Source organism: Eubalaena glacialis, chromosome 9 (assembly GCF_028564815.1).
Source record: "Eubalaena glacialis isolate mEubGla1 chromosome 9, mEubGla1.1.hap2.+ XY, whole genome shotgun sequence".
NCBI classification, from domain to species: Eukaryota; Metazoa; Chordata; class Mammalia; order Artiodactyla; family Balaenidae; genus Eubalaena; species Eubalaena glacialis.
In genome coordinates this window covers 101,654,968-101,678,587 of record NC_083724.1, presented here as the reverse complement: position 1 = coordinate 101,678,587, position 23,620 = coordinate 101,654,968, and the positions used below count along the sequence as shown (strand labels likewise).

The window sequence follows — 23,620 nt, the reverse complement described above, 5'->3', positions numbered from 1 at the left end:
CCCTAGTTTGGAGAGCAAAGCTTTATAACTTCAGATAGTGATACTCTGGAGGGGGTGGACAGGGAAGGTCTGAGAGACCCAAATAATGAGGACACTAGGCAGCTAACTACACCACTACGTACAAATACACACATCAGTAAGAAAACTTCACCTCCAACCCTCAGCTACTTTAAACAAAGCATTGCAGTTCCAGGTTTTCTGAACAGGGGATATTTTAAAGTCTGTTAGCAGTTTAAAACATTGCAACACTGGCACAATATGTTACCTACTCTTTGTTTTTAATTACAGGGTAACACAGTAAACTCCAACACAAAGGTGGGGATGGGGGAGTGCAAAAGGAATAAAGAAAACAGAACCAGTATTTCACAAGAGCATCGAGCCAGCGATGAAGTAGCAGCTAATGCTTTGCAGAGTCTCGAGGGTAGAATTCGCTCAAGGTGCTCTGAGGGATTCTCTTCAGCATTTCTTTGGGGAAGATTCGGAGCAGTTGCCAGCCAATGTCCAAAGTCTCATAGACAGTGCGGTTTTCGTAAGGACCTTACAAAAAATTGAGATTAGATGAATAAAGGCCAAGTACTTCCAACTTATCAGCGTTATTCAAAATTTATTGTTATGGGTCTAGCACTGTGAGCATGAAGTATAAAAAAGAGACACAAAGCAGTCAGGTCTCCCAGGACTGGATGTGACCAAATGTGGAAATGAGGGTCTAGACAGTAAAGTACCCCTGGGAATCAGAGAAAAGGGAGAAAGCCCGCAGGCGAGACGTTGGGCGCGTGCGTGCGTGCGTGCGTGTGTGTGTGTGTGTGTTTAACAATGGGTGGGATCTAAAAACACTCCACTGAATAATGGAAACTAGACCCAGAGTTTTGTCCAGAGAGTAGTGAGAAAAGCAGTTTCCCAGCAACACAGGCTGACCTGAAGGAGGCTAGTACAGATACTTAGAAGGCCTTAAATGCCAATTAAGCACCTGAATAGGTCCACGTGAAAGTTTTCAAACTGGCTATTGCTATTATTATTTTTAATAGCAGAATCATTCTTATCCTGCACATAAATCTCATTTTTTAACTAAGGAGTTAAAGTGGCTAGAGTTCTGCATTCTTTTCTCTACCAGAATAATTTTTATCTTTTTAAGATATTAAGGTTCTGCATAAATTTTTTTTTTTTTTTTTTAGAAAACCCAACAATCATATGTTCTGGGGATTTTAATGTTACTTAAAAAATGTATCACACAAATAGAAAAGTGCACAAATACTAAGTGTGCAGCTGATGCATTATTCCAAAATAAACACATCGTTTGTAAGTATCACTGAGGTCAAAAATAGAGTTTACCAGCATTAGCAGGGATGGCAGGGAAGAGACCAAACAAAACAGCTTGAAAGCCCTACACATGCTATGTAATAAAAACCATTATAGACTTTTTAACAGAAGGACAATCAATAAAATTAATACTAAATTTACCCCGGCAATGGCACATAGAGAGTCAGGGAGACTGGTGAAGATGCTGGCACTAACGGCCAAGGATGATGGGACAAAGGTCTGGACTAGGTCTTGGGACACAAAGAGTGGTCAGAGATCAGCAGCTTCAACATCGCCCAGGAACTTGTCAAAATACAGGCTCTCTGGCCCCACCCACACCCACCGAATCAGAATCTGCACTTCAACAAGATCCCTGGTAGATTCAAAAGCATACTCAACTTTGAGAAACACTGGCCTAAGTTTTTTTAATAGGAATGAAAAGAGAACAGGATAAGATGTTTCAAAGGAGAACAATGCAAATTAGCAAATATTTGATGACTGGAGAATAAATGAAGAGGGTTAAGAATGCCCAATTCCTGAGCTTGGGCTAACTAGGGTAATGGTCATGCCAGAGGTAGACAGAAATTGAAAAGGGAATTGCTAGGCAGGTGGTCAGTTGGGAAAATACTTTGGTTCTCACCATGCTGAGCCAGAGAGGATGGTGGCATAAACACAGGCTTCCTAGCTGGAGATGTGGGATTAGAGCTTCAGAAAGAGGGTAAAGGCTCATACATAGGAAGTTAGTCATCAGCATAGGGGAAAAAAAACACAGAAAGAACAGGTAATTAAGCCTTTGGGAACATTAACAATTAAGAAGCAGGAAGATAAGAAATCAGGAGGATGAAAACAGATGGACTGGGAAAGTCCAAAACCCCCAAAGCCAGAGGAGAGCATTGCAGAGAGGTTAAGAGGGAGGAGAAGTGGCAATGGAGGTAGGAGAGCAGAAGGCCAGTGGTAAGGAAGATAAAAAATAAGACAGGAGCTAAATAAATGGATAAAGAAATTGAAGGTAGAGGGGAAGGAACCAGAGGGCTAAGAACAAAGACATGGCAGGCGGCTGGAAGAATCTCTTCTCTAATCAGAAGGAAAATTGTATGGAGACCAATGTAAATTCTCTCAGACTAGGAAAGAAGTCCTCAAAACTACATATGAGGCTGTTTCTAGTCATAGGAAAATAGTAATCTTACCCTGAGCAATGAAGTTCCTCTCAAACTTCTGCAGAAATTCCAAGTAAAGCAGATCATCTGAGGTAAGGGCTTCTTCTCCAACTACGGCTTTCATGGCCTGCACATCCTTACCAATAGCATAGCATGCATACTAAAGAGAAAAAAAGGTTTACATGAACCTTTATAAATGGTAACGGTACTCTGGGCTATATAAGTGTATTGCTGTAGCTATCTTCACAGTATTTCACATTATTTCCAAACATAATTCACATATGCAAGTATTGGAAAGACTTTATTATACAGCAGTCTCACTAAGAAAGGAGTCTTCAGGCATGCAATACATAGACATTACTAACACTCTACAAAAAATACACTCCCTCAATAATATCAATGAGCTTACATTTTGTAGAGCATTTAAAAATCACAACTTACACAATAGGAGAAATCCATCTCTAAATTCTATTCACAAAAAAATATCTGGGTTATCAGTAGGTTTATTTATCATTTCTACTTTAAGGTCAAATGTATTTTTCTTTAATTATGCTTGGTATACAATCTCACTACTATAGAAACCAAGGATTTCATAGAATATACACAGCTGTATCCCTTAGCGTTCTGGTGATTGCCTAATATGTTAAACAAAAAATTAGTTAGAATAGTCTTTCAGAAATACTCTATAATAAAGGTTACTAATAAAAACTTAATCGTCTTATGCCTTTTTTATTTAAAAACTACCTCATACAGCATTAGAGGTGGGTTTCAAGCATGTGATCTTTAATCTTTGTCATGAGCAGTTATCCTTATGAAAAAGACTGTTTGGCTCTAATGAATGTTTCTGTATTCCAGTATTTTATATTATATATTCTATATTAAAATTCTACTTTGATGGGGGGAGAAGAAAAGTGATATGGAAGAAAGACAAGAGGTATAAGACAGCAGCATGAACTGAGAAAGTATTCATTTCTTTAAACACAATCCTGGAGAAAACATACGTACCAGCTGGTTAGATACATCGGCATGATCCTTTCTGGTCATGCCTTCTCCAATAGCAGACTTCATTAACCGAGACAACGAGGGCAGCACATTAATAGGCGGGTAAATCTTGGGTAAAAGGGGAAGGGGGAAAATATTATATTTAATTACAAAATTCAAGCTTTACTGGTAGTAAAGGAGGATTTTGAAACTCATTTTTATTGCTTAAATTGCATAAAACTGCTACATTTGTTTCCTAGATGATTCCTAATATCTCTTCCTGGTAAGAAAAGGAAGTAAGAAACATTTTCCAGGTTAAGATTTCTTTTTGAGAATCAAATCCAAAAAGTAAAATCTACAAAATAGTACAAGATTCTATTAAAAAACTGAATTTTCAACATCTGCCTACAATATCAAATCCAAATGGTCTTCTGAACTCTGACTCATAAAATCACACATAAAAAGATTAACAATAATTTCACCTAAAAGCTGATATCAGAAGCTGGCATCTATTAAAGAACCAATAAAAAATCTGTTTTTGATTATTCAGTCATAACAAAGAATGAAATCTTGCTGTTTGCAACATCATGGATGGACCTTTAGGGCACTATGCTAAGTGAAATAAGTCAGACAGAAAAGGATAAATACCATATAATCTCACATATATGGGACCTTAAAAAACAAACAAAAAAATGTCAAGCTCACAGATAGAGAACAGACTGGTGGCTGCCTGAGGCAGGGGATGAGTGAGCAAAATGGGTGAGGGAGGTTAAAAGGTACAAACTTCCAGTTATAAAATGAGTAAGTCACGGGGATGGAACTTTCACAGCATGGTGACTATGTAAGTTAATAATACTGTATTGCATATTTAAAGGTAGCTAGAAGAGTGGCTCTTCAAAATTCTCATCACAAGAAAAAAAGTGTTGTAACTATGTGAGGTGGTGGATGTTAAGTGGACTTATTGTGGTGATCACTCTGCAACATATACAAACATCAAATCATGACATTGTACACCTGCGACCAATGTAATGTTACGTCAATTATACCTCAATTAAAAAAATTTTAACAATAAAAGACAAAGAAAAAACTCTGAAAAATCTGTTCTTGTATTAATAACAAAAGTGGTAGATTATACCGTTATGGAACAGAAGACCCAAAAAAGTTCTTTGAACAACTCACTCCATTTTAAGGCATAATAAAGAAAGTGGAAATTTAATTCTTAATTCTGGCACTCTTTTCCACACCAGGATTTTAGTATTACAGAAATGACAATTTTATAGCCATATTAAAAACAATTCAATTTGATATTTTCTAAATAAATAATTCCTAAGAGCAAAGTCAGAGTCACTAAAGAATAACTGAAGAATAGATCTGTAGGCTTCTAGCATCATTCAACTCTCAAATACCTGTCTGTTGTGTAGCTGTCTGTCCACATAGATCTGCCCCTCTGTAATATATCCAGTCAAGTCAGGGATGGGGTGAGTGATATCTACCAGAGAAAGACACCTGATGTTAGTTAAAGTGTCCATCTCATATAAACAAAACCACAGGAAGTCAATCTGCACTACTTAAAACAGTGCTATATAAAATAGTTTTCTGTGATGATGGAAAAGTTCTTTATCTGTGCTGTCCAATACGGCAGCCACTGGTCAAATGTGGCTACTGAACATGTGAAATGCGGCTAATGTGACTGAAAAACTTTATTTCAAACTTTATCTGATTTTAATAAACTTTAGAATTTAAACAGCCAAATGTGGCTAGAGGTTACCGTATTGGCCAGTCTCACTTATTTGGTTGCAGCACAGTTAGACATGTGTTGACACAAGTTAAATTAGCTATCTTCATTAAAAGTACTATTTCTCCTAGTTATGCTCTCTCTCCCCCACATATAAAGTTCCATTTTAAACACAAAGTTCATTTGCAGAGATTTGCCAATTTGATGTATACTGAGAGAACATTCTCAGTCCATAAGCTATCCCAGAGGGATACACAACATTTCAACATGGAAAATACGGAGAGGCTCAACAAGTTAAGCAACACTACACAGGCAGCACCAAGCAGGTCCTACAGAGCAAGACATCTCTAAGTCTGTTAAATTACAGAGAGTAATTTTGTAGCTACTTCCTTGGAACAAATCATTTTCACATCAGAGATAGTATTCAGACTGCCTGGGTTTTTTTTTTTTTTTTTTTTTTAATTTATTAATTTATTTATTTTTGGCTGTGTTGGGTCTTTGTTGCTGCGCAAGGGCTTTCGCTTGTTGCGGTGAGCGGGGGTGGGGGGGGCTACTCTTCATTGCGGTGCGCGGGCTTCTCGTGGTGGCTTCTCTTGTTGTGGAGTACAGGCTCTAGGCGTGCGGGCTTCAGTAGTTGTGGCGCACGGGCTCAGTAGTTGTGGCACACAGGCTTAGTTGCTCTGCGGCATGTGGGATCTTCCCGGACCAGGGCTGGAACCCGTGTCCCCTGCATTGGCAGGCGGATTCTTAACCACTGCACCACCAGGGAAGCCCCTGCCTGGGTTCTAAAGCCGCCACTTCCTAACTGTGACACTCTACCTCCCTGTGCCTCACACGAGAGCATCTAAAAAGTCGCTATGAAGATCAAGCGAGTCAAAACTTACAAAACACTTAGAACAGTGCTCAGTTATAATGAGTTATTACTGTTTCTGAAAATATTTTGAAAAAGTGTTTTTAAAAGACTGAGATAAAAACAAAAAGACACTAACATAAGGGGAATGCTGAAAGTCTCATCCGGGAGCTGCTGGGCATACCTCCAGGCAAGCACTGCACTGTGCACTTACACACACATGATAAAACCAAGTAATTTTTAGCAAGTCTTTGATGATTGTTCTATCTCTAGAGTCTCGTGGCATTTACTATTTGTGCTCCGTATCTGGCACTTAAGCTACCTTAAATTACTGATGCACATACATTTAAAAAATATCCAACTAGAATGAGAGGCTTACATTAAGTAGAGCCCATAAATTTTTTAAAAATTCGTTTCTTTCATCTAGACCAGTGTCCTGCAAATAGTAGACACTAAATACTAGCTAATAAATAAAAATTAAAAATTAAAATTACAAGAAAATTTTTCTACAAAAGAATAATAATTATGGGTAGTTTTGAAATGAAAAATTTTATTAGAAACAAATCACTAGGTAAGGTAAACTTCTGGAGGATAAACTCTCAAAAGAATTTCAACTCAAAAAGATAGATGGTCTTCTCTCTTAAAATCAAAGTCCTTACAACAATTAGGGATGCTATAATCCAAAGACCCAAAACTTACCATCGTTAGGCATGGTGAGAATAGGAATTTGAGTAATAGAGCCATTTCTACCTTCCACTCTACCAGCGCGTTCATATATTGTGGCTAAATCTGTATACATGTAACCTGGGAAACCTCGTCGACCAGGAACCTCTTCCCTGGCTGCTGAAACCTGACAGTGAGTCAAGGAGAACAGTATCACATACCAGAAAATGAAAATTAAAGCTTGGTTAGAAAACATTTGTTTGAACATGCCAAATTACAAAGTTGGAAATATCATCTTATTCATTTTAAATATCACCTCTAGAAACGATTTAGAAAAATCTAGCAACATAAATTCAGATTATTCTGCAACAAAAATGTGGACAATTGGGGACCAGAAGTTTTTTTGCTAAAATCATACTGCCATAACACAAATCTTCAAATAGCTGGCTAGAAGAAAATCTGCTTGCAATTTTATAAATCAAAGGTAGTACATTTTAAAACTAAGAGAACATTCTCAGTTCACAAGATTTCCTTCATGTTATGGATCTTGCCAGATTTACATAAGCTAATCCTGAAAAGATCAAAAGGGAAGGAAATACATATATCAGAAATCATCTGATGCACTTTACATACATTATTTAATTTAATCCTCACAACAACCCTATGAGGAAGTTAATGTTATTAACCCCAACTTACAACCGGAATCAAGGGCCAGATGATTTCCCTGGATCACCGCACAAGACAAGAATAGTAATAAATGGTCTTTCTCTTAGAGACATGCACACTAGAATATATGCATACATTTTAATCTACAGCCAACAAGAACTGTAAATCATTAAGCCCAACTTCTAACTGCTACTTTGGTTCCTCCAAGAGTATGCTCCAGCAGTGCTACTCAAAGCGTGGCCTGCCTGCAGACCAGCTTTTATCAATGTGAAAGGAGATAATGTAGAAAGCAAGATAAACATATAGAAAACTTCAGTGGCAATTTGATAGAATAATTGTCTGTCGAATCTATAATACTAATAAAAGGGTTTGTAAATTGTTTTTTTTTTTTTAATTTTCACTTTTCTAATACTTATTTTTCCTGCCTTTTAGAAAAGTATCTGTGATGGATGGGAGAAAAGAAGTCCTTCAATGAAAAAGCACTGTAGCCGAGTGACATATGATGATGGATCTTAGGGAATCTTAAGCTAGATATTTATATAGCCTGTCTCTTCAAAAGTCTTCTTCCCTTTTTTGCACACTTAAAAGAGCAAGTCACTCAAAATTTCAGTAACTTGCATTAGAACAAACACCCCACACTTCTGGATGGTAACTGCTAGAATCTTATATTGTTTCTAAATAATCACTGAGTTTTCTGAAGGAAAAAAAAGTTCTGAAGAGGGTTCTGCCACAGTATAGTCTTTACTTATGTAAATAAATAAAAATTTACATCATTAAAAATGGAATTCTTGAAAAGGGCTAAAAACTGACAGTCTGGACAGAGACAGAACTACCTGGGAGAGTAACTGATTAAATAGCTTGCATCATTTACTCTCTCTAAGAATCCAGTCTTAATCAATGGAGACAGTGAGAGTATAATAAATAGGCTAATAATTTAAATCTCGTCCTCTAATTATTTCAACTAGGTTGACAAAAGTAATATTTTCTTTTCTGATTAAGGTATTCTACTAATATATGAGCAATGCATTTTAAAAAACATGATTTAAAAAAAATTGAAAACTTGCAGAGGGACAAGATAACCCTGACAAGATAATCCATTTTAATTAAGAAAAAAATTACCTCTCGAAGTGCTTCAGCATAAGAACTCATGTCTGTTAGGATAACCAATACATGTTTCTCACACTGATAGGCCAGGAACTCGGCCGTGGTTAGAGCCAAGCGAGGAGTGATAATTCGCTCAATACTGAAATGAAACATTAAGTCCTACGTCACTCAAAACAAAAAGGCCAAAAACAAAACAAAATGATTCCAGAAATAATAGTACAGTCTCCCTTTCAAAGTTTCACATAAATTGAGGAAGGTTAAGCAATTATTACTTTAAAAGTTCTTAAGTAAGGCAGAGTTCTTTTATGTATTTACATAATAAGAATTACTTAGTGCTACACAGCTAAATTGATTTATTTTATAAATGCCCCATAATTTCTCAGAACTATATAGTTCTCAAAACTGAGCAAGAAAGGAAGAGAGAGACAAGGAGAAAGGGATGAAAGAAGTAGGGGCCAGATTTTGCAGGTAAGAGGAAAAGGTCATTTATTGAGTATGGACTGTGTGCTAGGTAACTTACACTATTATCTCATTTCATATGCACAACAACTCTGTGAGACAAGTATTATTTATCATATTTTATGAAAGAAGACACTGAGCTTCATAGCCTAAGTGACTTACGCCAAACCAAATAACTTACAAGAAGCAGAGCTGGAGTTTAAATACGGTTATCTCATACCTAGGCCTGTGCAGCTTTCACTCTAATGTTCTACTTCCTTAGTGTAAGGTGACATTTTTGACCAGAAGGCTGCATGAATAGGGGGAAAAGAGCTCTATTTGTTTACTTACGTTGGGTCGTTAGCCAAGTTCAAAAAGAGGCAGACGTTGTCCATTGAGCCATTTTCTTCAAAGTCAGATTTGAAGAACCGGGCAGTTTCCATGTTTACCTAAATGGCAATGACTTCATCAGTGCTGGGAGAAGAAAAATTCTCAATATTTCTTTCTTTCTTTTTTTTTTCCCCCCCCAATATTTATTTCTGATGAAGGCCAAGCTACAGATCTGCACTGCTCCTTCTTTTAAAGGTTCAAGTACCCCCAAAACGTTCACAAAAGCCAACAGAGTAAACAGCTTGCTTTGGGCACAAAGGGAATTATTCTTACATTCCACAGTCAAATGCTAAATACTAATCCATGGTTTGCCCAAAATGCCAAGTTGCAACTTCTCTGCCTAGAGATAAATCGAATAATATATGTGTAGTTTTCTACATTGTTCTAAGAACACAAGCAATTTTACATTTCATACTAAAACAGAAAAAGATAATACTTACACCCATAGCAGCAAATACAATCGCAAAATTTTCCTCACTGTAGTCCACTACATCTTTGGATTTTTTTACCAAACCAGCCTGGCGACAGATTTGAGCTGCAATCTGATGAGGAGTACAAAAGAACCAAGTTAAAATCTAAAATAATATTTCTACAACAAAATAACTTTTACCCTAAACTTTGGGGAACTGTAATCATAAATGCAACTGGGTTGTCTTAAAGGGCTTTACCCAATGAAACTATTTTGTAATTTTTGCAGATTCCTAAGAGTAAGCAAGAAGTCAGATACGTGTGGATGAAGAGTCAATGTAATTGGATTATATAAACAGTAACATTGGGCATTTACCTTGAAAATCCTACATTTGGTTTCTCACTAAGAGTGAAGCACTCGGAAATTCTTTCTCCTTAAATTTCATACCAAACAGATTCTAGTTCTCACCTCATTGTGTGGTAAGCCAGCAGCAGAGAAGATAGGAATTTTCTGCCCCCTAGCAATACTGTTCATGCCATCTATGGCCGAAATGCCGGTCTGAATCATCTCCTCTGGATAGATCCGACACTGAGGATTGATTGGCTGGCCTAATGCATTTCCAAAAGGGAAAATTTTAATATGTTTCTACATTAAGACTACAACCATATAAAGCATATAAAGCATTTCTTTCTACTCTTAAAAAATCAGTTATTTTTGAAATCTGAAACTGTTTATTCTTTTCCATTAATCTTTTGTAGATTCACAAATTATATGGTAGTAAAGTGAAACGTAAGGTATAGCAAATAAGAGAGAAATCCTAATTTCAAAGCCATTATGGCTTTTACATTTCAGATATATCCTGGTGATATTTTACAATAAATAAAATATAAAATTTTAAGATAACCTCTAGGAAAAATAAATTTATTAAATAATAAACAAAACATAATTAATCAAACATGGAGTATGTTGGTTATCTACTTCAAGTATCATAAAAATCACCCTTTATCTCACAAAGGTATAAGATAGGTAGATGCTATTTTCCCCAAAACACAGAAATCCATTTTCTGTCCCTACCCATGATATCAAGGAAGTCTTCAGCCAGTACAACAGGACCTCTGTCGATGGGTTTTCCTGATCCATTGAATACCCGACCTGGTAAACAGTAACGAGACAGTACAGAGTGGACAATGACTCACATGTTCACAATCTTTAAAAAGACTTCATGGAAATACGTTAAAAAGGAAGCAGATCTCTGCTCAGCATGAATAATAATATCCGTTTACCAAGCATATCCTCAGACACTGGCGTTCGGAGAATATCCCCAGTAAACTCACAGGATGTCTTCTTGGCATCTATACCTGAAGTCCCTTCAAATACCTATCAAGAAAGAAAAGTAAACAGAAGGGTAAAAGAAATTTAGATCATAAGCGCTTAAGATTTATTTGTCAGCCCTTATAAAGTAAAAAAATCAACGTATATACTACTTGTAGTATCATGACTGAAGAAGTGTTCATGGTGGACGACGAACCAAACTGTCAACCTCTTAACCAGAGTCATGCCTGCAGGCCAAATCCATCAAGCAAGCTAAGAATGGTTTTTACATTTTTAAAGGGTTGTTTTTAAAAAAAAAAAGGAAAAGAAAGCATAAGAACAGGCATCAGAGACCTTAGGCACAACCCTCACAAAGTCTAAAAAACTTACTATCTGGCCCCTTACAGAAATTCTGCTGACCTCTGCTCCAGATTACTTTTTAGGGCACTATGTTATTTGAGAAAACTGGCACTTCCTATAATCAGTAACATTAAAAACTAGGAATTATCAGAGACAATTTAAAGAAGCAGACTCAGATCTCGTTTTGGTTTCAGCCCATAAGCTCTGAATTCTACTTTTCATCTCTCCCCTTCTATGTGACTGTTTCATTTTATCCATTAAAAAATTTTTTTTAAAAAGCCATTTTACCAGTGGAGCTATTGGGCTAGAATGGATATTGGTGGCTGGCATTTAGCAAGAAAACATGAAAAAATACTTTTCTTCCCTCACAGCCAGTAAACAGTTGGGTCCCTGGCTTAAGATTTTTCACCTTCATGATGGTGCAAAAGCAATACACATCTGGTAGAAACCGTACTTCAGAAGAATCACATGAGAAAAAAAAAAAAATCACATGAGATATTTAACATTTTATTATAAAATAGGCTTTGTGTTATATGGTTTTGTGCAATCGTATGCTAAGATAAGTGTTCTGAGCACCTTTAATGTAAGCTAAGCTAAGCTATGATGTTCGGTAGGTTCTGGGTACTAAATGCATTTTCAACTTACGATATTTTCAGCTTATGATGGGTTTATCAAGATGTCACCCCACCTATAAGTTGATGAAGATCTGTATACTTATGTGATAATTACTAAAAAGAACTATTGGTGTTTCTTATGTTTGTTGTGATCAGAAAAACGTTCAACTGGCCAGGTTTTGAAAGCGATGCTTACCTGAACCACTGCTTTGGAACCACTAACTTCTAGAACTTGCCCACTCCTCTTCGTGCCATCAGGTAGTGTTAAGTGCACAATCTCAGCATATCTGGGAAACTAAATAGGAAAAAAATAAAGGCTCAATAACCAACATTTTAAAAGCTCCTCAAAATACTCTATATGCTCTATGTCTTTCACAGCATGTATGCACATGCAGACCCCACACCTCCCCAAAGCACACAGGTATTCATCCAGAGTTTAGAATATCCTCAGGTAGTTTAAGTCCTTAAAACACTTATCACTGGCACATATACTGGCAAACACAGCATAAGGTACAGAGAGAAGGATCTTAAATCTATGAAACCACGGCAATTAAATTCTTTCCCTCTGTGTGTATGTTTTTAAGCTTTGAGACTACAGAAAGTTAAAAAACTATGTTCCCACTACTCAGAGATGATGTTTGCTTCTGGGCTGTGTAATCACCTTGTGCCTTGGGAGGACAGGAATAAAATGCAACTAAACAATAAAATAATTACTATTATAATAAATAATGCTAATATTCCCTCCTCAATCTAATTCTCCTAACCAGAAATGTATTCCTATAATCCATTTTTAATATTTTAAATTGCATGTTTCCAAAAATATACTGTAGTGTTTCACTTACCTAAATGGCAACATACTAAATGTATCATCCTGCAACTCGTTTTTTTCCCACTTGACCGTAGGTTTTGGATCTGTCATAGTCATATTTACCTTATTTTATTAACATAATCTTTTGAAAAATGCATCACTAAGTTGTGTGATGTGAAGGAAAACATCTGCCAATGCATCTGTGAATCAACACTGACTGTAGGACACTTGATTCTGGAGATGCTAATATGAATAAATGGGCATCTAGAATCAACGTTAGAACAGATATAGCTAAAATAAAATCAAGTGACACTCCATTTTATTCAGCTGGTCTTCTACCACTGGTGTTCAAGGCTGTTCCAAATTTAAACTACTACAAACATGTTGCAATGAACATTCTCACATGTGGGCCCAAGTTTCCCTAAGGTAGCTGGTTACGTAGTGGTGGGCTATAGGCTGTGTCCATTTTTATGTGAAATCACTCTGCAAAGGAACCTTTTACTTTACAAACTCCCTAGTAGTATAGAAAAGTATCTTTTCCCTACATCTTTGCCAATCTTACATTATTAAACTTTAATTTTTACCATTTTGATAGAATAAAAAATAGTATCTTTCAATTTGCATTTTCCTGATTCTACTAATATTGAGCATCTTTTCATGTTTACTGACAATTCAGACTTCATTTCCTATAATGGCCTTATTAATATCTTTTCCTCGCTTTTCAACTACATCTGCTTCTTATTTACTTTTAGGTAAGTTTCATAGATTCTGGATATCAATCCTTTTGCGAATATCTGCTCCCAGTCTTCCTTGTCTTTTAATTTTGTTTATGGTATCCTATCATACAGAAGTTTTTGCAATAAAATGACTTGTTTTCCTTTATGATTTGTGTCTTTTGTGTAGGAAAACCTTCCAATCTGAAGTCATAAAAATGGCCTTCTATACTGTCTTCTAATAGGTTTTTCATGTTTTGGTCTTTAATCCATCTGGATTTATTTTTGGTATGTAATTTTATTTTTCTCATTTTTATCTTTATTTTTCATACAGGAAGCCAAATACCCCAACAATATTTACTGAGTAGCACAAATGTAATCTGTGCTACAAGTAGCACGACTTGTAATGTAGCCTTTATCATTTACCAAGTCAAATTCTCAGGTGTGAGGAGAGTTGGTTTTAAGAATCTTAACTTTGCTCCACTGAAATATCTGCTTACTCCCTCACCAAATCTTTATTCTTACTCTATTTCTAACTGATTTTGTTACCTGGAGAGAATCAGCATCTTTTCTGAGTCTTTTCATTCATGAATGTGGAATCTCCAGTTATTTGAAGTCTTCTTTTATGTCTTTCAACAAAGTTTCACAGTTTTTGGTAAAAAGTTCCTAATTATTCTAGTAGTTACTTCTGGCAAACAAAACACTACTGATTTCTATAGACATCCTCTGTATCCAGCAACACTGTTTTACACCATTGTTTCTAATAGTTTGTCCACTGAATGACTTGTGTTTTCTGTTTAGTTAATCATACTACCAAGAAATGATGACAGCTGTGCCTTTTCCTTTTAAGCCCTTTTTCCCACAGCATTGATTAGAGTCCAAGCACAAAGACAGAACAAAGATGGATAGTGGTGCTGACAACAGGTGTCCTCATCTTGTTCCTGATTTAAATGGGAATGTTGCTAGAGTCTCTCCTGAAGTACGCTGTTTGCTGTAGGTTATGGTGGATATCCTTAAAGAGGTTTTAAAAGTTTGTTCTAGCCCTTATTTCTAAGACCACCTTCTTCTTTTGTTTTGTTTTGTTTTTTAGAAACAAGTAATTTTATCAGGTACATATTCCGTATTTACTGAGAAGAGCGTAAGCTTTTTCTAGCTTAATCTATGAATGACCTGAATTATACTGACATTTGCTAGTATCAAATCATGTTTGTATTACTGGGATAAATTCTACTTTGTCATAATTCTGTTGAGGTTTTAAAGTATATCTTTGCTAATATCCAATACATGAGAACATTTTTATTAAGAATTTTGGAATCTGTGCTTGTAAATGAGAATAGCTACATTGTTTCTTTTCTGATACTAGCTTTTGTCTGGTTTGGGAATAAAAGATGTGCTACCTTCAGAAAATGAGTTGGACAGCAGTCTCCATCATCATCTATTCTGATACAATTTGTATAAAATTATCTATTCCTTGATCCTATGTGTATGTTTTAAGTTAAAAACAGGAGCCAAAAACTAAAAACAAACAAAAAACACTCTAAATCTGGTGGTATAAAGCCATTCTTACAACTACATAAACTTTATTTACCAGTTTTTCCTCAGCTGGAGTTATACCCCAAACAAACATTCAATAAAACTTTTTCAGCTTTCTTAAAATTACTTCCCCCAAGATGTTTTCTAAGTCCTTCCCATTATTGACTCTCATAGCATCCTGCACTCACCCTTCATAGCACTTACCAATTAGACACTTATGTATTTGTATTGTGTATTTTTGGTGCTGAGTTCAGCACTTAACATAGTTGAAGCATGAATATGTTTAACTGTTTTTGAAAATATATTTACTAATATAAAAGCTTCATATTTTTAAAATATGAGTCAAAAATTTTATCCAATAAAAAGTATATAAAAAAGAAGAAATAAAGGACAAAGAAGCAAATAATGCTTTCAATACTTCCCCCCAAAATAAAAGTGTATGCTTCATCCTTTCACAAAATATTAATGGGCACCTGCTTAAATCCTGTACAACTTGTATACTGAGGCTTTGAATCAAACTGCAGACTAGTATGAAACTGTGGCCAGGAGTAAGCTATACACTTAATCTTGCAATTAATTTGTATAGGTACCTTGTCATGCACAAAAATATCTTAGTGATAAAGCTGAAGAGACAGTGCACTTTGCCCTTTAAGAAATGTTTTTCAATTTATTTTCTGCTTCCAGAGGAGCCACATGCCAAACATACTTCTGCCATTACTTCTCTCAACAAACTAATAACTGTGTACCTTTCCCCCTGATCCACTCCCAACAACAACCAATGCAGAATTACTGTTCTACAGAGCGTATTATACAAATTATCTCCTCTGAAGATATTTTAATCACTGAACTCAGGCAGGAGGCTTCACCCAGGGTGAAGTCTATTCAATTATAGACTACATTCTATGCCTCTTTTTCTAAGATAATTCTTATGTATAGGTGTGGCTAAAAAAAACCCATGTAACTAAAGAGTCTTTCAACAAACTGAATAAGTAAAAACTATTCTCTGCTTTATGGTTTTAGTCACTGTTGACATAATCTGTTGTTTATTCATTACTTGAATACCAGTGTCAGGCCCTCAAAGACAAAAGTAACATTGTTTACTCACTCAAAGACCTTAAAATTTAGTAGAGAAGACAAAAATGTAACAAGTAGTTATAACACACAGTAGTCTATGACAAGAGCCACAAGATACTGTATATCTAAATAATATCCTACAAGTCATAAAACACACAAATATTACTGTTGTTTTCCTAATAAACCTGTGAGGTATGATTAACAAACAAAATTTTAAATTTTACAGACAAGGGACTCAAAGCCACAAACAGAATCCACAACAGATCCAGTACTAGAATCCCATCTTCTGACTTTTGACCTAAAATTCTTGTCTCCATATAGCACTGACATTCCGACCAAGGAATGGCTTAAAAAAATCATAACAAAAAACTTAAAGTGTACTAAACAGTACTTAATACTATGCTTTTAACTTCTTAAATGGTTAGACGATAATGATAGTGGTATTACCTTAACATGATCTAAGATCACTAGTGGACCATTAACTCCTGATACTGTCTTGTATGCTGGAAAGAAACACAAAAAAGTCAGTTCTTGTCAAACAGGACAACAGTCTAAATGATCTCTCTGGTATTACCAAAAAGAACCTCTCTCTACTTTATCATATCTATTATTATATGGAACACTCAAAAAGTATGAAATTTTTCATTGAATTTATAAAATATGCCTGCATCTGTACTTCTCATAATCCCCTTCATCAAACCAAAAACATTTTTAATTCTTACTATAAGTCACATTGTTTCAAGGACCCAGAATACAAAAACAAAGGTAAAGAGGGAGAGTTCCCACAAGAATTCACAATTTTATATGGAGAAGGGGGAGGTAAGGGCTCTACCAGAGGTGTGCTGAGGGTCTGTGGGAGCACAGGAAAGACCCTGCAATGGTTCTCACTTAGAAAAGAAAAAGCTTTACAGAAAAGGTAGCACTTAGCAAAGTAGATAGAGAAGGAGAAGGGAATCCTTAACTTTAAGCAGAAGTGACAAAACTCACAAAAGAAATCTGACAAAATGTAGTCTGTTAAGATAAAATGCCATGATTAAATAGTATCATAAAAACTATGGAAAAAAAAGGAGTTTATGAAGGGGGATGGAATGAAAGGTCAGAGATCATATAAGTATCCTTTTAAAAAAAAAAAAGTCAAACGTTACTGTCATTGTAGAAGCTTATATTTTCTACTGCAAATTATGCCCTAGCAACAAACTACCCAAATCTCTCATTTTAGAAAGGAGGTAGCTGTCACTGAATTGTATCACACCTACATACATGCCGAGTATAATGAATGGTAATCAGGTATAAATCAGAACAGTCAGGAAAGCAATTCTAACAATGTCAGAATTAACTAAATTTCATGATCAGAAAAGCTGAAAAAACAAATGAAATAAGTGTTTACAAGACCTAAAATAATGTATAAGAATCTGTCAACCAACTGGGAATTTTTCACTTGCTTGATTTCTTATTATGTCTTAGACGGAAATTTCTGGCATGAATGTAGACTCCCAAGAATGAGGAAACCATTTAATAACCAGTCTGTCCATTCAAGGGGCTTCAGAATTTAAAAACATAATTTCTTTAGCCAGGAAGCAAGTGCCCTGGTAGAAACACTGAGACAGGGCAGGCGAGCACTGTCACGAACCCTAGTCTTTCATACTGAGGACCTTTAAATCCTCACACTAAATATTTGCTTGAATACATTTGTAATTGTAATGATCAACAGAGGCTCCTAATTACTTCTTTTTTTTTCAACCTTAGATAAAAAGCAAGTCACAAATTTTAAATGTTAAGTTACTTGAATGGATGGCAATGTAAACAAATTAATCATGCCTCCAAGATTATTAGAAATATCCCAGTTGTTGGGGCTTCCCTGGTGGCGCAGTGGTTGAGAATCTGCCTGCTAATGCAGGGGACACGGGTTCGAGCCCTGGTCTGGGAAGATCCCACATGCCGTGGAGCAACTAGGCCCATGAGCCACAACTACTGAGCCTGCGTGTCTGGAGCCTGTGCTCCGCAACAAGAGAGGCCACGATTGAGAGGCCCGCGCAACGCGATGAAGAGGGGCCCCCGCTCGCCGCAACTAGAGTAAGCCCTCGCACAGAAACGAAGACCCAACACAGCCAAAAAAATAAATAATTAATTAATTAAAAATAAATATCCCAGTTGTCATATATTCTGCTACTTTTATGTTAATCCTCTCCATTGTTTTAAAATAATCTAATACTCTTAAAAATAAATCCTACCCCTAAAACAATTTCTACATTGTTCTCTTTTATTTTATTTTTATTTTTGGCTTCGCCACACGGTTTGCAGGATCTCAGCTTCCCGACTGGGGATTAAACCCACGCCACGGCAGTGAAAGCGCCATGCGAGTCCTAACCACTGGACCTCCAGGGAATTCCCTCATTGTTCTCATTTTAAAAGAATCCAAATATTTTTTCAATTACTTTCTAAAATTGCTATGTGGATATGCAAAATGAACTAGATTAGAAACATGTTTTCTTGGCACCCAGGTTTTAAAACTATAGAAACACAGACCTTTTCAAAACCTAAACAGCTGGGAATGGGAGTAGGGAGTGGGCCAGTGGGGGCGTGGGAATTCAGTTTTGAGATTTACAGGCAACTGTTTTGAATAAAATGTAACATCAGTAAAATGCTTCAGGTTCTGAAATTCTCTTTACTTTCTGGACAAGATTGGCATCTCCTTTGAACTTTTAACCTCTACAACAATGATCCTTTAGAATCTCACATTTAAATTCAAGCCCGTTCAAATTATGAAGTTTTGCCAGTCACAAGGCAAAAGCCCGACCAAGAAAAAAGAAATGCTAGTCATTGCTTTTCCCGGAAACAGTGAATCAAGTTGATTTCAACTATAGAAGACAAGATTCTACTTCATCAAAAGCAGTCTCTAAACTTGCAACAATGTATGTAGCCTTTAAAAAAGCTAGTAACCATTGGAATTAATTAATAACAAAACTACCAATACACATTTTAAAAGTACTTGTCAGGAATTCTTTTTTAATCTCCATAACAGGTCTATGAGTTAACAAATATTCCAAGTTTTACAAGAGAAAAATGATTCTCAGAAATTAAGTAACTTGCCTAAGGATCTAAATTTACATAGTCTGCCTCCAGTCACTTTTTCCTTGACTCTGTGCTACAGCTCAAATTCTAAAAGTGAACTGGTCATTTTTTGTGGTCTGAGGCACTCTTGTATCATTACTGAAAAACAATCTTTCTCTAGTGGGGTGTAGCCACTAGAAAAGTTAAACCAGTAAAGGAAGAAACTAATGGAGATGCTTCAGCAGTTTTCTGTCACTGGAAAGCATGAGGAGACCACTTCAGATACAAACCAGAGGTTAAGCAACATGCTTGGTTTAAATTAAAATGGGATGCAAACTAAACTAATAAATGTTATAATCCAAACTAAATAAAAAATATTACCAAATGAAACTGCTTCACACTTTACAGAGCATCTTCAGATAGGTTACCTTTTCAGTTTCACAAAACACTGGGAGGTAGGCAAGGCTGATAGACCTACTCCACACTTAAACTACATCTATGAGAAATCTGTTACTAAATGGAAGAGCCAAGATTAAAATTATTTTTGTTTGTGGCCCACCCCCACCAATTCTAAGTTTATACTCTATGACCCTTAGTCTCCAGTATAACTTAAAAATATGGAGATAACACAGTTCCTAGCACTTGGACTACAAATAGGGAGTAGAAAACAGTTTATATACAAACTATAGCTCCTTTCCACAATAGTAAAACAACTGGGGGGGAACAAGCAGAGAAAATAATATCAAATACCACATTTTATCTCTCAACAATATTTACCCAGCTTTTCTCACCATTAGTATTAACAGCCCAAAGCAGAGACAACACTTTAGATTAAAGCTGCCAAAGACATAAAGCTGTTCTTCAAAAAGTCAATACCCATTCACAAATTACATAAATATTTCTGTTTACAAACAATAATGACCATTCTTCTCTTGAAAATTCCAAATGAAGAAGAACTTGGGTCTGCAGGGGATGATCAGAACTTCTGAAAACACAGCAGACACATGTTTACATCTTTGATCCTGAATATTTATGGAGACAATAAATATTTATGGAGTAACATTTAAAACCCAAAATCTACAAAGATTTTAAGAAGCACATATTTTGTTAGATGACATCTTCTTCCTCCTATAGGATATGAGATTGTTCAACAGAACTAACACTACTTAATGATTGTGAAACTTTCAAAGAGAAAATTTGACAGCTGTTGCACAATAAGAGATCTAGTCCTTCAGCCTCCACCTTATTAGCAAAACAAAACCAGAACAATCGTCTTCTATTGTGCAAGAAAAGTAAAGACCCACACTTTGTAGTGGGCAAGGAGGGAGAGGTTCTAGAAAAAGGCAGGCCGACCATTCCTTTACTGGACTTTTCACTGAGGTTAACTCTGCTTTATGACATAAGAAACGTAAGATTAGTTGATCTAGGATCTCAAGAACAAAGGAGATTATCTAATCCAAAACGTTTTAACATCCAAAAGCTCTGCGTATATTATTGAACCTTGCTCAAAGTTTAAAAGGAAATCAAGTTTTCTTTCCTTGTGACTTTAGAAATTCAACTAATGTGCTCAAGATTATTTCAAGCCTGCATATCTCATTTTCCATCTCTTGTTAACGGCCCCATAATCCTGAAATTTTTAAAAACCAGGATCCAATTTGTACAGTGGAGCTGCCAATATTCCATTCCTTTGTTCAAAAAGCACACATTAAATAACTATAACTTTTTACCTAGGATGGTAACATCGATCTTTAATCAGAAAAATTAAGAAGTTAATATTTATTCAGAAGCAATTAAGAGTGTTAACTAGAATCAAGAATGTGGCAATACAGGAAAAAGATGACATTCAAATGCAGTTAGCTGTTAGCCTAAGTATGATATCATTTGTGCTTTTTAGAATAACCCAGACACAGAAGTGAAACTCAAACCAAGTACCCCAACTCCCTACTCTGGTTCCATCCACATTAAGGATCCATATACTAAACTATTAGAACAAGGGGTTTAAATGCAAGTTATACAACTACAAAACACAATGCTTCTATGTGCCAACACTGCGCTAGGCACTGAGGATACAAAAAGGATTCCTGAACCCTAAAGTTTCAGTTTTAAGCATTATGTCGCAACAATCTTGTCCGGAGGAATCTCATCTGGAGAAGTTCTTCAGTCACTGGCTAAGCACACACAGAATGTTGAGAAATCATACTCATCTCCCTTAAGGGTTTACAACCTCAATCATGGAGTACTCTTTAAACTATGTTATTATTTCAATTGATACTCTGAATTGAGATTGAGTGAATAATTATATGGAAAAATGACTACTGCCCCTTATAATCTTTTCCTAGAAGCACCACTAATGCCTATCTGTTCTACCCAAAGAACAGCAAAGCATACAAATGCAATTCATAAAAGAGTATTTGTAACTGTTAGGCACAAATTTATTGTCATAAGAATACAACATCTGTCAATTTCTTGAAACATTCAGCTCATGTAAACTCCCAACGGGCATTCTCTAATGCAAATAATTCCCATTATAGAAAGCACATGGGGGGGGAATAAATTAGGAGTTTGGGATTAAAATATATACACTACTATATATAAAACAGATAGCCAACAGGGAACTACTGTATAGCACAGGGAACTATACTTAATATCTTGTAATAACTTCTAATGGGTAAGAATCTAAAAAAGAATATATATACATATATAATATATATAACTGAATCACTTGGCTGTACACCTGAAACTAACACGTTATAAATCAACTATATTTCAATTGAAAAAAAAACCACATCTCTGCAAACCATAGAATCAAGTCTTTTCTTTCTTCCTTACACTGCAGTGCTGTCACATGACCTGACCCAGTGACTGATGAGGATGGGAGAGCGCCCAGGCGGGAGAGCGCCCAGGCAGGAGAGCGCCCAGACTGAAACACTTCATCTGAAATTCTTTTTAACCAATGAGCCACCCACCAAGAGGTACTGTGGCAATTAACGGGTGCAAATACAGTCTCACCACCTTGGAAAACATCGGGTGCTTTCCTAAGTTTTAAAGAGTCTACTTCCAGTGCTCATCCCCGGTTCCTAAGGAAACTGTGAAGAGGTCTGATGCTACACAATTTTATTGTTTAGTAATCAAGAACCATTTCTTTCGGGAACTGCTGAACAGTCCACTTAAGCCTGGTTTATTAAGGTCTTTTTACAATCACAACACTTAAACGTGCTTATGCATATGCTTTGCATATATGCTACATAATATGGGCAAAGCTGCTTGTCTTCCCCAAGATAGCCTTGCACTCAAGTTAATGGCAGAAAAAGGTCCAGCAAGAATTAAGAAACCTGGAATTTTCCTGCTCTGCCAGTAATTAGGGGTCTAAAGCCTGGCAAGCCCTGTCCTTTTCAGAACCTTAGGCTTCTCACTGTAAAATGAGAGGGTTAGACTAGATGACCCGCAGGGTACTTCTCAGCTCTAGCTTTCTCTGATATCTAGGTGTCCTCCTGCGGAGCAGCTTCTCCACTGAACAACATCTCCCTCTGGCTGTGGGCCTGACCTCCATCCACGAAAGGCCTGAGCACGTCAGCGATGACACTACACCGTCCCCCTCGGCAGGAGCTCAGGACCTGCCCTGAGGTCCACACCCGAGGCAGGGGGAAGGGGAGGGGCGGTTCCCTCGACCCCTGCAGATCCAAATGAGGTCAGCAGAAGATTAGGATAAGAGTGGCAAGAAGTGGCCTTCGCTCAGAGACAGGAAGCAAGCGCCTGAGCATGCTCCAGCCTCGGGAAACTGGAGAGGGTGGGGCAATAGCCAGGAGACCACCAACCCAGGAAAAAGTTCCCGTTGGTGCTCTTCCCCTTAGCCCACCCCTGGCACGGAAATTAAGGTACACTCAAATCGCCTTCTAGAGAGAGACGTCGGAGTAGGGGGACGCGAGAGGAAAAAACAATCCCCCCATCCCACCCCTCTGGCTAAGCAGGTGAGTGGGAGCAAGGGGCTGGGCTAAGAGCAAAGACAGGATTCGTCTTGCTCTCTGATACTCACTGAGACGAGGCTGGGAGAGGTAGTTCCGGCTAACTGCCAGCGCCTGTTCTCGAGACCCCGCCATGGGCCCACTGGTGGGTACAGGAAGCTCAGGCGCGGCCCCGTTCACGATGCCCCGCATCACCCGCAGCGCCATCTTGTCTCCTCCGTCCCGACTGGCCCCGCAGCGGCGCCGCGCAGGCGCAGATATAGCTGGGGCAGCCCGCGCCCCGCTCCGCCCGTGCGCGCTGAGGAGTCCCCGCCCACTGAGCTGCACCCGGCCCGCGGCCTCGTGACTTGGGCTCCGCGTGGGCGGGGCTAAACCCGCGCCCTCCGCGAGAGGAGCTGACCAGCGTGCTGGGAGGAGGACGCCGGGCCAGGGAGAGGGATCCAGAGAAAGGCAAGAGTTAAGGGAGAAGGAGAAGAAAGGAGGGAGAGGGAAGAAAGCCAACTTC

The 23,620-nt window shown here is 37.2% G+C and overlaps 1 protein-coding gene across 1 annotated transcript; it reads right to left on the bottom strand.

The window, feature by feature from the left end:
- Positions 1-257: 257 nt before the first annotated feature.
- On the bottom strand, positions 258-23,410 carry LOC133098016 (V-type proton ATPase subunit B, brain isoform). The gene is made up of 14 exons (XM_061200636.1): positions 23,187-23,410; positions 16,550-16,605; positions 12,171-12,269; positions 10,973-11,066; positions 10,764-10,841; positions 10,158-10,297; positions 9,721-9,822; positions 9,242-9,339; positions 8,468-8,591; positions 6,719-6,869; positions 4,841-4,923; positions 3,459-3,563; positions 2,484-2,613; positions 258-537 (listed from the first exon to the last, which is right to left on the bottom strand). The coding sequence occupies exons 1-14, from the start codon at positions 23,320-23,322 to the stop codon at positions 398-400; spliced, it is 1,536 nt and encodes a 511-aa protein (XP_061056619.1). The 5' UTR covers positions 23,323-23,410; the 3' UTR covers positions 258-397.
- Between the last annotated feature and the right edge of the window lie 210 nt (positions 23,411-23,620).

Excerpts from the sequence above, each read along its gene's own strand:
- LOC133098016 (XM_061200636.1), bottom strand. The coding sequence starts at position 23,322 with ATGGCGCTGCGGGTGATGCGGGGCATCGTGAACGGGGCCGCGCCTGAG. Across the intron at positions 4,924-6,718 it reads TCTCACCATGCCTAACGATG|ATATCACTCACCCCATCCCT; the intron begins GTAAGTTTTGGG and ends TTTCTCTGGTAG. Across the intron at positions 3,564-4,840 it reads GACAGCTACACAACAGACAG|ATTTACCCGCCTATTAATGT; the intron begins GTATTTGAGAGT and ends CTTTTACCCAAG.